Genomic DNA, 12,771 nt, shown 5'->3' with positions numbered 1-12,771 from the left:
GGGTGCATCAGCAGAAGGGAACACCACAGCGAACACGGACTCTGTCACTCTCAATACCACCAGTAACGAGGAATCAGCCTCAACTACCACTACCACCAATACAATTCCTCCCATCACTGAAATCAGCAATAACACCATAATGCCAAATGTGAAGGGTGATGCAGACAGCAGCAGCAGTATGAGTTCTGTGTGGGTGCGTGTACCACTACTAATTGTGGTTACACTGGCCTGTATTCTTCTGTGCTGATTGTGGTAGTGGTGGTGGTGGTGTGACTCAGGTCATCCTTTGTTTTCTTTTCTTTTTTGCATACATCCCTACAGTCTAACTAATCTTCCACCTGTTGGGATTTCTCTTCTTTTTTTGCTTCTTAATGTTAATGTGTTTTGTGTGTGTTTTTTCTCTCTTTGTGTTTATCCTATAATAATTATTACTATTGCTACTCCATTGCGTCTGTGTTTGTGTTCTTGGAGACTCTGTGTGTGTGCACCTGGGCTTGCACTGTGATGATGATGAACTGTTTTTTGCAGTGGGAAAAAAGAAATAATAATAAGAGATGAATTTATATTTATAATTTGCGTATATACACACATATAGACTTATACCCATAGTTGGTGTGTATTTCTGTGTGTACTGTGAAAGTTGGTATCAGTTGTTAATTTGTTTGCTTTGTTTGCTTGGATGCTTTCTGTTTTGCCTTGCATCATTTTCTTATTTTAGGTTCTGGAGAAAATGAAAAATAATAACTGTTACATATTTGTATTCGAAATGATGTGTTAAGCATGACGATGGATTATGTGTTTTTTTTATCTGCACTCGGTCATGCTGGTAACATCTTTTTTTTAATGTTATGCTTTCTTTGTGTTTTTGCTACACCTATTTGTCTGATTTTTATTATTTATATAGGTAGTAGTGTGTTGTGTGATTGCTGTCTCCTTTTCCCCATCTGTGATTGCATTTTGTTTCGGTTGTTTTTCTTGTATTGTCTATCTTTTCTTTGTCTAGCTAATCGTCATCCAAAAAAAAAAAACATGCTTTCTATGGTGTTACTGTGCCGTGTGTTGATTTTACTGGCTTTGCTTATGAGCTTTGCCACTGTGTTTACTATGGCACAAGAGGTGGGATCACATGTGGAGGATCGGGAACGTACTTTACTCACTAATGAAGAGTCTCTTTGTGATGGTGATTCAGTTGGTTCTTCCGGTACTACATGTACTTCTGTTCGTACTGCTCCTCATCCTCCTGGTCTTGCTAAAGCACAAGCAGAACCTCTTGTTAAAGGAGACCCACCTGGTGGTGTTGTTGCTGATCCTCAAGGTGATCTCAGTGAAGCAGGTAAACAACTCGGTGTTACTCCGTCTGGTTCTCTTGATCCTTCTACCGTTTCTCTTACAGAATCTCAAGGTGGTGGAGGGAATAACGGTCAAGGTGGTCACGGCCAACCATCCACTGTAGATAAGGGTACACTTAGCAGAGATAGTAAAACACTGAAAGATTCTTCCCAGGAACTTCAACATGAAGAGACAGAAGCGATGCAAGAAGAAGAGATATCTAACCTGGATCCACTGAGTAAAGAAGAGCCTCATAAGCCCACAGAAAAAAAACCTGGTCTTGATGAGCCCGTACCTCCCCCAAGAGAAGAAGATAGTAAACATTCTCTTCCTCCTGCACAAGCTCCTGATGGACCAGTTACTTCTACATCTCCTACGGCTGAGGAGAGTGTTGATGTCCCTTCAGCTGAAAGTGAACGTGGCGATAACGGCAACATTGCAGGAGTTGAAAGTGAAACAGCAACACAACCTTCTGCTGACTCTCCCAACACTTCCGCCACAGGGAGTTCCGATGTTTCTGATGCTACAGCGACTGAGAATAATACTTCATCTGCAGAGAGTGAGTCCACAAACAACCAAGAAGGTGTGGCAAGTAATACAGATACCACCACCACCACAACTACAACAACAACAACAACAACAACAACACTTCCTCCTGTACTCACAAACAACAAGAAGGGTGATGCAGACAGCAGCAGCAGTATCAGCAGTTCTGTGTGGGTGCGTGTGCCACTACTGATTGTGGTTACACTGGCCTGTATTCTTGTGGACTGATTGAGTGAGATGGTAGTGGTGTGACTCAGGTCATCCTTTGTTTTCTTTTTTGCATACATCCCTACAGTCTAACTAATCTTTCACCTGTTGGGTTATTATCTTCTTTTTTGTGTTTCTTATTATTAATATGTTTTGCGTGTTTTTTTTTTGCTCTCTATGTTTATCCTATAATAATTATTATTGCTACTACTCCATTGTGTGTGTGTGTGTTCTTGGAGACTCACTCTCTGTGTGCTTCTGGGCTTGCACTATGATAATGATGATGAACTGTTTTTTTGCAGCGGGAAAAAGAAAAAGAAATAATAATAACAGATGAATTTATATTTATAATTGCGTATATATACATATATAGACTTACATCCATAGTTGGTGTGTATTTCTGTGTTTACTGGGTAAATTGGGCTAATTGAAACTTTCTGTTTCTTTCTTTTGTTTGTATATTGTTTGCTTGGCGTTGTGTGTTTTGACCTGAACTGTTTTTGTATTTTGCTTTTTAAGGAGGGAAAGAATAATAACAGATTCACAAATTCATTTATAATTGCATTTTTACTCTAACCTGACAATAGATTAGTGTTGTGTTTTTATGTTTGCTTGCTTCTCGGGGCGTATTATTAATTTGTTTGTTTTTGTTTTCGTTTTAACTTTTTTGTTCTTCCGCTTTATTGGGCTCTTTTGTGTTTCTGCTTGTTACCTTTTCTTGTGTTTTTTATGTGTTATTGTTTTTTCTTTGTGGCCGTTGTTCCTTCTGTTTTTGTGTGTTTCTACGTTATTCTCTATTTTCTTCTCTTTATCTTCTTGTTTTCTTTTTTCTCAAGTTTGGTTGCATTGAACGCTACAATTAACGTTTTCCTTGTTGCTGATGGGCCGACTGTTGTATTTTATGGCTTTGCTTCTGAGTATTGCCTGCGTATCTGTGGCGTCTGGAACCACCACAACAGAAGAACTTCAACCTAGCGGTCTTGAAGTTAATACTGAAGACTGCCCTCATGAATTACGCGATTCTACTAATTCTCGTTGCCCTACACAACCAACAAAAGCTGCTTCTCCTTCTCTTCCTGCTGGTCCTCCTGGTTCCCCAGGCCAACCAGGTGTTGCGCGTCAAGGTTCTTCTGTATCCAGTTCTTCTGGCAGTGGTATTCAGGATGCAGTACTGCAAAGAGAACAGCAAAAGAGCCAACATGGATTAAATGTCCATAACTCTGAGGGAAGTGTCAGCAGCGGTACAAAAACGGTTCTCATCACACCAAATCAGGGAGGCGGTCCATCACAAAAAGGCAGTGAGGAAAAGGGAGGACAACTAAGTAATACTGCCAAAGAGGAAGTGGGTCCTTCAGATGACGATAACGGAGACGCCGAGAAAAATGATTCTCAAAGTAATGCAAGCAGTACTGCACATTCAACAGGGAAACCAAGTGACGTTTCGCAATCAGAAGAACCTTCAGCTCCCCCACCCCAAAATACAGGTGATACTCCTTCTGGCAGTTCAACTGTGGATAATGCTGTGAGTTCAGATGCTGCAACGGATGTGAGTAACGCTGCCCCTGCAGGTGATGAAGCACCAAGTAACCAAGAAGGTGCTAATGGAAATACAGAATCAACTACCACCACTACCACCACCACTACCACAACCACCACCACAACAACAACAACACTTCCTCCTGAATCCACAAACAACAATAAGGGTGATGCAGACAGCAGCAGCAGTATCAACAGTTCTGTGTGGGTGCGTGTACCACTACTGATTGTGGTTACACTGGCCTGTATTCTTGTGTGCTGATTGAGTTATGGTGATGTGGTGGTGTGACTCAGGTCATCCTTTGTTTTCTTTTCTTTTTTGCATGTATCCCTACAGTCTAACTAATCTTCCACCTGTTGGGAGTTTCTTTTTTTTTTCTTTCTTAATGTAACTGTGTGTTTTTGCTCTCTCTGTGTTTATCCTATAATAATTATTATTATTGCTGCTCCATTGTGTGTTTTGTGTGTTTTTACTCTGTGTGTGTGTGTGTGTGTGTCTGGGCTTGCACTATGATAATGATGATGAACGTTTTTTTGCAGTAAAAGAAAAATGAAATAATAAGAACAGATGAATTTATATTTATAATTGCGTATATATACACATATAGACTTACACCCATAGTTGGTGTATATTTCTATGTTTACTGGATAAATTGGGCTAATGGTTAATATCTGTATTTTTGTTTGCTTGTGGTTTGCTGGGTCATTGTGTGCTTTCCCCTGCAAGGTTTTGGTATTCTGCTTTCTGCAGAGCAAAGAAAAAAATAGTAGTTAATACAATTTGTATTCTTATGTGCTTGAACACATCAGCATACCAAGTGGTCTGTGAGTTATTTTTGTGCGGTTGTTCCTCTTCTTAATTTGTGTTTTTTTTTTATTTTCTTTGCTTATGATTTGCTATTGCTTTGTGTGCTTTGTCCTGCATTGTTGTGTGTTGGAGTGTTTTGTGTGTGGAGAGAAAATAATATGTAATACACATATGTATTTGTAATTGTGCTTGGTTCTATCGGAAGAGGCATTTTGATGTATTTCTGTGCTTTATTCTTCTGATGGTCGTTCTCTTTAATTTCTTTTTCTTTTGACGGGTTTATTGGGATTATCTGTTTGTTATTGGGTACTGTGTGCGTTTTTACTTTAATTTGGGCACTATCTGAGTTATGGTTGCAGTTTTATGCAATGTGTGTGCCTATGCTGTAATTGTTCTCTGTTCTTTGATTTGGTTTGCGTTCTCATTTTCTTGTGTGTTTTTCCATTGATTCACTTTGTTTCTGTTTCTTTCTGTTTTGTTTTTTTCTGTAAGCGATTGAAGTAAGACTACTACAAGAAGTATTGTGATGGTAATGATGCGCTACGTGCTGTGTATCCTCGCTCTCCTGCTCTCCTGTGCGTGTGTGCACGTCCTCGCTGAAGAAGTGCCTGCCGCCGATCTTTCCGACCAAGTCCCTGATACGGAGAGTGAGACAAAGATTCTTCTTCAAGGTACTCCGTGCATTTCTGGTGCTCCTGGGTGCACTCCTGGTCATGGTGATTCTGCTGTAGTTCCTGCACCTGCCGCTCCTCCTTCAACTCCTGTTGCTCAATCTCAGTGCCCTGAAGAGAAAAGTAAATGTCCGAACGATGTTGAAGTTCCAGCCGCCGATCTTTCCGACCAAGTCCCTGATACGGAGAGTGAGACAAAGATTCTTAAAGATGCTTATGGCAAATGCCCTCCTGAAGGTACTGAACATTCTGAAGACGGTACATCTTGTGCTAAGGCTCCTGCTGCTGGTGCTGCTCCTGGTACGAATTGCACTAATGGTACTTCTGAAGGTGCTGGACGTTCAGAAAATCTTCAGACATGTACGGAAAAGCGCGAAACTTCTCCTGTAAAAGTACCTGAGGCGCCAAAAGAGGTGGTCCCTGAGAAAAACGTACCTGTTCTTCTTCCTAAAAAACCCGAAGTTCCTCCTGCTAAAGTACCTGAAGTACCAAAAGAGGTTGTTCCTGAGGTAAAAAATCAGAATGCTCTTCATCAAGAAGAAGCTAGTGTTCCTGCTGGTCCCGGTGCTCCTAGTGTCGAAAATGATGATATAAGTGAATCTGGTCCTGCTCGTGGTGCTTCTGGTACTGCTGCTAATCCACCACCTGCCGATTCTGCTGAACCTGGGGCAGATGTCACAGAGGCTGCTGCTGCACGTGAAGTGCAAACTGAAGACAGTGTCAACAGTGCAGGAGGTGGAACTGCGGCTACCCAAGGAAGTGAAGCAGCACAACCTTCTCCTTCTCCTGAATCTTTAGCCACAGGGAGTGCCACTGATGCTGCTACTGAAACAACAGAGAACGGCACTTCATCTGCAGGGAGTGAATCAACAAGTACCCAAGAAGGTGATGCAGAAAATACAGAAACCACCACCACCACCACAACAACAATACTCCCTCCTGAACTCACAAACAGCCAAAAGGGTGATGCAGACAGCAGCAGCAGTATCAACAGTTCTGTGTGGGTGCATGTACCACTACTGATTGTGGTTACACTGGCCTGTATTCTTGTGTGCTGATTGTAATGGTAGTGGTGGTAGTGTGACTCAGGTCATCCTTTGTTTTCTTTTCTTTTTTTTGAATCCTTACAGTCTAACTAATCTTCCACCTGTTGGGATTTCTCTTCTTTTTTGTTTCTTAATGTTAATGTGTTTTGTGTGTTTATCCTATAATTATTATTATTGCTACTCCATTGTGTGTGTGTGTGTTCTTGGAGACTCTCTCTCTGTGTGCACCTGGGCTTGCACTGTGATGATGATGATGAACTGCTTTTTGCAGTGAAAAAGAAAAGGAAATAATAATAACAGATGAATTTATATTTATAATTGCGTATATATATACGTATAGACTTATACCCATAGTTGGTGTATTTCTGTGTTTACTGGGTAAATTGGGCTAATGGTTAATACATGTTTTTTTGTTTGCTTATTGTTTGCTGGGTCGTTCTGTGTGTCTGGTCCCTCTTTCTTATTGTACTCTGCGTAGTGCAGAACGAAAGTATAATATCAGTCGTACACACGTATATTTATTATTACAAATGATCTTTAAGCATAGCCATAGTTCTCTGAATTTGTTGTTTGATGATGCCGTTAGTTTTCTTTTTTCTGGATTTACTGAGATAGTTGGTGCGATGTTCCTATTTATTGGATTCTTCATTGTTTATTTTGGTGTTAATGTTTTGTGTGACTGATGCTTTTTGTTTTCTTTACTTTCTGCGTGCGTCCTTGTTTTATTGGCTTTTTGTTTTGCTTTCTTTTTTATTCCTTATCCAGGTTCAGCGGTCGAAAGCAACGAGAATAATTTTTATTGCGATGCTACTGCGTTTTTTTTTGTGTGCTCTGATTTTGTTCCTGAGTGTACCCTCTGTGTGTGGGGCGGGTGAGAAGGTTACTCTCTCTTCCGGTTCTTCTCCTCGTGAATGTCCTCGTACTTCTGCTGCTGATGGTGCTGCAGAGTGTTCTCTTCCTTCTGGTGAGCTTTCTCATCCGAATGAACAGTGTGTTTTGACGGAGGGTAACACTGAATGTAGTAACACTCCAAATGAAGTGCAAGTGGAGCAGCTTCATGCAGATCGTGAGAAACATGGTGATGAATCGGATAACAGAGTTTCGGATCACGAGCCAGGTAGAGGAGAATCAGAAATTCAAGTGACTGAAGAAACAGTTACAAGTGAACTCAATGGCCACCAAACTGGGGATATCAAGAGAATTGGAACACCAACACCACCACCACCGGGTAATGGTAGCCATGATGATAGTACCATCGAAGGAACTGAATTGCCGGCCCAGCCGCAACCAGCCGGTCAACAAAGTAACCTTGGTACTGCACAGTCGCAACAGAACACTATGGAAGTGCAAAGGCCTACAACTACAGGAGAAGATGAACCTAAAAGTAATGATACCACACCTAATACAGAATCCGCTGCCCAAACAACTCCACAACCACAAGAAGATAATGGAACACAGTCACCTGTTGCCGATGCTGCTGGGACTCCTGCATCCCCTTCACCAGAAGGAACTGCAAATACTGCGAATGACACTACAACACATAATGAAGAATCAACTACCACCACCACCACCACAACAACAACACTTCCTCCTGAACTCACAAACAACAAGAAGAGTGATGCAGACAGCAGCAGCAGTATCAGCAGTTCGGTGTGGGTGCGTGTGCCACTACTGATTGTGTTTACACTGGCCTGTATTCTTGTGTGCTGATTGTGGTAATGGTGATGGTGTGACTCAGGTCATCCTTTGTTTTCTCTTTTTGCATGCATCCACACTACAGTCTAACTAACCTTCCACCTGTTGGGATTTATTTCATTCTTTTTTGTTTCTTAATGTTAATGTGTTTTGTGTGTGTTTTTTGCTCTCTGTGTTTATCCTATAATTATTATTATTGCTACTCCATTGTGTGTGTGTGTGTTCTTGGAGACTCTCTGTGTGTGCATCTGGGCTTGCACTACGATGATGATGATGAACTGTTTTTTGCAGTGGAAAGAAAAGGAAATATGAATAATAACAGATGAATTTATATTTATAATTGCGTATATACACACATATATAGACGTATACCCATAGTTGGTGTACATTTCTGTGTTTACTGTGTAAGTTGGGCTAATGGTTAATATATTTTTCTTTGCTTGTTTCTTTTGCTGGGGTGGTTGTGTGTTTTGTGCCCTGCTCCACTGATGTTGATTTGCTCTGGGAATTAATAAAACTAATAAAAGAAGCATTTATATTCATAATTGCATAGGAACTTAAGCATGACTGGTGTTCACGGTGGTTTGTGTATTTACTGGGTAAGTTGGTCTTGCTTTTAATTTCTTTTTTTTTTGTTTTGCTTTTTAATTCTCCACGTTACCACTAGAGTTTTCTTTATTGTTTATGTTGATTTGTTTGTGTTTTTCTTATGACTTCTGTTTGTTTTTCTATTCTTTTTTCTTCCTCTATTTGTGTCTGTCTATTTCGTTGTTTTTTCCTATACGATTTCTTTTTTTCCTTCGTCCAGGTTAACTACCCACAAAGAACTAAAAGAATATTTCTTTGTAAAGGTGCAGTTGCGACGTGTATTGTATTTTCTGGCTCTACTTATGAGTGTTGCCTCTGTTTGCGTGGCAGCTGCTGAGGCTGGAGGGCATGAACATTCTTCTACCTCTTCTAACTCTGGTGATAAATGTCTTCCTCCTCCCGAAACTGATGCTGCTGTTGAACGTGATAATCCTCGTGATATTACTAAATATTGTGATGAACAGCGTCGTTCTAATGGTCCTCCTGCTGGTAGTAGTAATGGTTCTGCTCATCCTGCTGCTCCTTCACCTCCTGCTCCTTCACCTCCTGTTCCTTCTCCTCCTATTGCTGCTGGTGCTGCTGGGGAAGGGAGTAATGGTTCGTCTCCATCTGGAGGTCGAACTGGAGCCAACGTCAACACTCCAGCAGTTGCAGGTGCAGTCAACGCGGAGAGTACAGCAACAGCACAACCCACTTCTCCTTCTCCCGAATCTTCAGACACAGAGACTGCCAATGGTTCTGGCACTGCAAACGATGGGGGTAGCAGTACACCTGCAGGGAGTGAACCATCCAATAACCCAAGTGATGAGGAATCAACAACTTCAACTACTACGACCACCACCACCACCAATACAATTCCTACTCTCCCTGGAATCAGCAATAACACCATAATGCCAAATGTGAAGGGTGATGCAGACAGCAGCAGCAGTATCAGCAGTTCTGTGTGGATGCGTGTGCCACTACTGATTGTGGTTACATTGGCCTGTATTCTTGTGTGCTGATTGAGTGGTGGTGTGGTGGTGTGACTCAGGTCATCCTTTGTTTTCTTTTTTTCTTTTTTGCATACACCCCTACAGTCTAACTAATCTTTCACCTGTTAGGATTATTTTCTTCTTTTTTTGTTTCTTAATGTTAATGTGTTTTGTGTCTTTTTGCTCTCTATGTGTTTATCCTATAATTATTGTTATTGCTACTCCATTGTGTGTGTGTGTTCTTGGAGACTCTCTGTGTGTGTGTGCATCTGGGCTTGCACTGTGATAATGATGAACTGTTTTTTTGCAGTGGGTGAAAACGAAATAATAATAACAGATGAATTTATATTTATAATTGCATATATACACACATATATAGACGTATACCCATATTTGGTGTATATGTCTGTGTTTACTGGGTAAATTGGGCTAATGGTTAATATCGTTTTGGTTGCTTGATGATTTTGCTCGCTGGTTCAGCCTTTGTGAGATATTTGTGAGTGTGTGCTTTTGTTTTTGTTTTTTTACTCTTACTGAGGTTATTGCGCTGTATTGCATTCTTTCACTGGTTGATTTTATTTTCACGATGTGAATTTCTTTTGTGGTAATTGATTTGTGTGTCCTAACATGTTGATACTTCATTTATTTTTTTTTTCTTTTTTGTTTTTTAATTTTCTTTCTTTCTAGTTCAGTGTTTTACGTGAAACAAACCGTTGTCTTTCTCTCTCTCATGATGATGATGATGCGCCGTGTGATGTGTGTGTTGGCCGTTGTGGTGTGCTGTGCCTGCGGGTATACCATGACGGCTGCTGCTGGTACTACTGTTGCTTCTCCTGGACAACCAAAGGCGGTGATGGCCTTTTATGCTATTCCTGAACATCGAACTATTGAACGACTGCAGAACGAACAGATAATGCGAGAGAAGTGTTTGAAGAAGGATTCTACAGTTAATGTAGAAATGTGTAAGGAGTTGGGAATCGATTTGAATGCTGAACCGGAACCGAAGCCATCCCTTCCCTCGCGAGAAGGACTTGGTACATCTGGTCTACCAAATAAGCATGATGATGTTGAAGTGAGTGTTCAACGGTCAGAGGGTCCAGCAACAGCTAGTTCAGAAGAGACTCCTGATCCGGCTGGGGAGTTACGCAATGATTCTCACACCACCACTATGGAGGACAGTAGTAAGTCTACAAATAGGGAAAAACAAAATATGGCTCCAAAACCTGAGAGTTTACCCAGTGGTACTGAGGAAGCAGGGAGTACGTCTTCTTCAGGTTCTGCAGGAACACCGAGCAACACATCTGAAAACAGTACACCTGTCAACCCTAATCTTACCCAGCAATCATCTACTCCAAATGTTGATGCAACTGCAACACCAGACTCACAAGAAACAAATACCACTATTCAGTCAAGCACCGAGAATACTGTCAGTGAAGAACCAACCGCCACTTCTTCTCTTGACTCTAATCTTACCACGCAATCTCCTGCAAATGTTGATGTGACTGTCGCATCAGACGCAGAAGAAACCAATTCCACTACTCCGACGAACCCCGACAACACTACCACAGAAGCACCAACCACCACTCCATCTCCTGTTCCTGTACCCAATGCAGAGATCACCAATATTGCCTCCACTGTACAGAACAAGGCTAATGTTGACAGTAGCAGTATCAGTTCTGTGTGGGTGCGCACTGCAGCACCGCTCTTGATTGTGGTTGTGTTGTTCTTCTTTACCGTGTACTAAACGGTGGGACTCATATGAGGTTAAATAATAATAATGGTTAAAATAACATAATCATAATTGCGTACATACCCCATGGGTGAATAAACTAATAATCTGTTTACCAGATTTCTCTTTTAATTCGAGTTTCTTTACTTTTACTTTTGTGTGTGTGTGTTCTTGGAGACTCTCTTTGTGTGTACCTGGGCTTGTACTGTGCTGATGATAATGAACTGCTTTTTTGCAGTGAAAAGGAAAGAAATAATAATAACAGATGAATTTATATTTATAATTGCGTATACACACATATATAGACTTACACCCATAGTTGGTGTATTTCTGTGTTTACTGGGTAAATTGGGCTAATGATTAACATCTGTTTTTATTTGCTTATGGTTTGTTGGTTAGTCGTGGGCTCTATCCTGCACGTTTTTGGTAGTTTGCTTTGTGCAGAAAAGAAAAAGAATAACTCATACACCTTTTCTTTCATAATTACTTATTACCTCAATCATACAGAATGATCTGTTTTATTTATGTGTTTGGTGTATCCGTTAGTCTTGATCTTAATTTCATTTTTTTCTTGAGATTCTTTCATCACTGTGTTTGTGGTGAGCGTTTATTGAACTCTTTTTGTATATACTGATGACTCTGTTTTGTGTGACTGATACTTATGCTACGATTTTCGTGGTTTGTGCCTCTCTGTCTCTCTAGTATTCTGTGCTTGTTTTCTTTTACTTTTTCTTTTTTTTTTCTGTAGTTAAGTGACCTAAAACAAGAAAAAAACAGATCTTGAGGTGGTGATGATGAATCGTGTGCTGTTTTTTCTTCTCTTGGTGCTGAGTGCTGTTTGTGTGGGTGCTGTGGCTGGTGTGGAGGCTGCAGATGGGGCCGCTGGAGAGGATGGTCCTGAAGAGCCTGCTGCTCGTGGTCAACAGCTATCTGGTGGTGGAGATCGAAGAACAGGATTGGGAACCACACAAGGTCATCGTCCTGATTCTGACAGCAGTGGATCTCATGGAGGCGGTGATCGTGATTCAAGAAGTGAAAATAATCTGAAGGGCCCAGAAGTGGATATGAAAGGGCCTAAGGTGAACGTGGAGCAAACACAAAGGGTTGACGGAAGGCCTGTTGTAGAAACTCAAGAGGGTAGAAACCCGTCTGAGAGGGGTAATCAAGCTGGGCAAAGTCAGAAACAGCAGGCACAAACTTCTGATCCTGAACCAACTTCACTTTCTCCTGGTACTCCTTCTCCACCTGGTAGTCCTACTACATCACATCCTGATGAACCCACAACTGTTGGTGACACATCGCCCCAACAGATACCAAGTGGAAGTCGTTCACAGGATAACAGTGATCAGAGAGATACAGAACAAGGTGCCAACACACAGAACACGCACACAACAGGGCCAGAAAGGAATGATGGAGAGGACTCTTCTGCTTCCACAACTCAAAGTACAGGTAATACTTCTTCCAGCAGTACAGCCACAGATGAAGCGCAGAATAATCAGGCTGAAAGTGACCCTAATGTTGCAACACCTGCAGAGGGTGAATCAACCAGTGAGGAATCAACCACCACCACCACCACAACAACAACAACACTTCCTCCTGAACTGACAAACAACAAGAAGGGTGATGCAGACAGCAGCAGCAGTAT

General features: G+C 41.3%; 7 protein-coding genes across 7 annotated transcripts; all 7 read left to right on the top strand.

Moving 5' to 3' along the window:
- Nucleotides 1–1,038: 1,038 nt before the first annotated feature.
- On the top strand, nucleotides 1,039–2,103 carry TM35_000471200 (uncharacterized protein; the record flags this gene model as incomplete). Its single annotated transcript, XM_029030380.1, has 1 exon — nucleotides 1,039–2,103. The coding sequence occupies one exon, from the start codon at nucleotides 1,039–1,041 to the stop codon at nucleotides 2,101–2,103; it is 1,065 nt and encodes a 354-aa protein (XP_028878291.1).
- An 880-nt stretch (nucleotides 2,104–2,983) lies between these two features.
- Nucleotides 2,984–3,880, top strand: TM35_000471190 (uncharacterized protein; the record flags this gene model as incomplete). Its single annotated transcript, XM_029030379.1, has 1 exon — nucleotides 2,984–3,880. The coding sequence occupies one exon, from the start codon at nucleotides 2,984–2,986 to the stop codon at nucleotides 3,878–3,880; it is 897 nt and encodes a 298-aa protein (XP_028878290.1).
- A 1,072-nt stretch (nucleotides 3,881–4,952) lies between these two features.
- TM35_000471180 (titin) lies at nucleotides 4,953–6,155 on the top strand (the record flags this gene model as incomplete). The annotated part of the gene is made up of 1 exon (XM_029030378.1): nucleotides 4,953–6,155. One exon carries the CDS (start codon nucleotides 4,953–4,955, stop codon nucleotides 6,153–6,155), a length of 1,203 nt encoding a protein of 400 aa, XP_028878289.1.
- Nucleotides 6,156–6,947: 792 nt separating this feature from the next.
- On the top strand, nucleotides 6,948–7,853 carry TM35_000471170 (uncharacterized protein; the record flags this gene model as incomplete). Its single annotated transcript, XM_029030377.1, has 1 exon — nucleotides 6,948–7,853. The coding sequence occupies one exon, from the start codon at nucleotides 6,948–6,950 to the stop codon at nucleotides 7,851–7,853; it is 906 nt and encodes a 301-aa protein (XP_028878288.1).
- An 875-nt stretch (nucleotides 7,854–8,728) lies between these two features.
- On the top strand, nucleotides 8,729–9,427 carry TM35_000471160 (uncharacterized protein; the record flags this gene model as incomplete). Its single annotated transcript, XM_029030376.1, has 1 exon — nucleotides 8,729–9,427. One exon carries the CDS (start codon nucleotides 8,729–8,731, stop codon nucleotides 9,425–9,427), a length of 699 nt encoding a protein of 232 aa, XP_028878287.1.
- A 700-nt stretch (nucleotides 9,428–10,127) lies between these two features.
- Nucleotides 10,128–11,141, top strand: TM35_000471150 (uncharacterized protein; the record flags this gene model as incomplete). The annotated part of the gene is made up of 1 exon (XM_029030375.1): nucleotides 10,128–11,141. One exon carries the CDS (start codon nucleotides 10,128–10,130, stop codon nucleotides 11,139–11,141), a length of 1,014 nt encoding a protein of 337 aa, XP_028878286.1.
- A 776-nt stretch (nucleotides 11,142–11,917) lies between these two features.
- On the top strand, nucleotides 11,918–12,769 carry TM35_000471140 (uncharacterized protein; the record flags this gene model as incomplete). Its single annotated transcript, XM_029030374.1, has 1 exon — nucleotides 11,918–12,769. A coding segment is annotated over one exon (852 nt), but the record flags the coding sequence as incomplete, so codon positions are not given.
- Between the last annotated feature and the right edge of the window lie 2 nt (nucleotides 12,770–12,771).

The sequence above is a fragment of the Trypanosoma theileri genome, assembly GCF_002087225.1.
Source record: "Trypanosoma theileri isolate Edinburgh chromosome Unknown TM35_Tth_47_V1, whole genome shotgun sequence".
NCBI lineage: Eukaryota > Euglenozoa > Kinetoplastea > Trypanosomatida > Trypanosomatidae > Trypanosoma > Trypanosoma theileri.
This window is presented reverse-complemented; position numbering and strand designations above follow the sequence as displayed.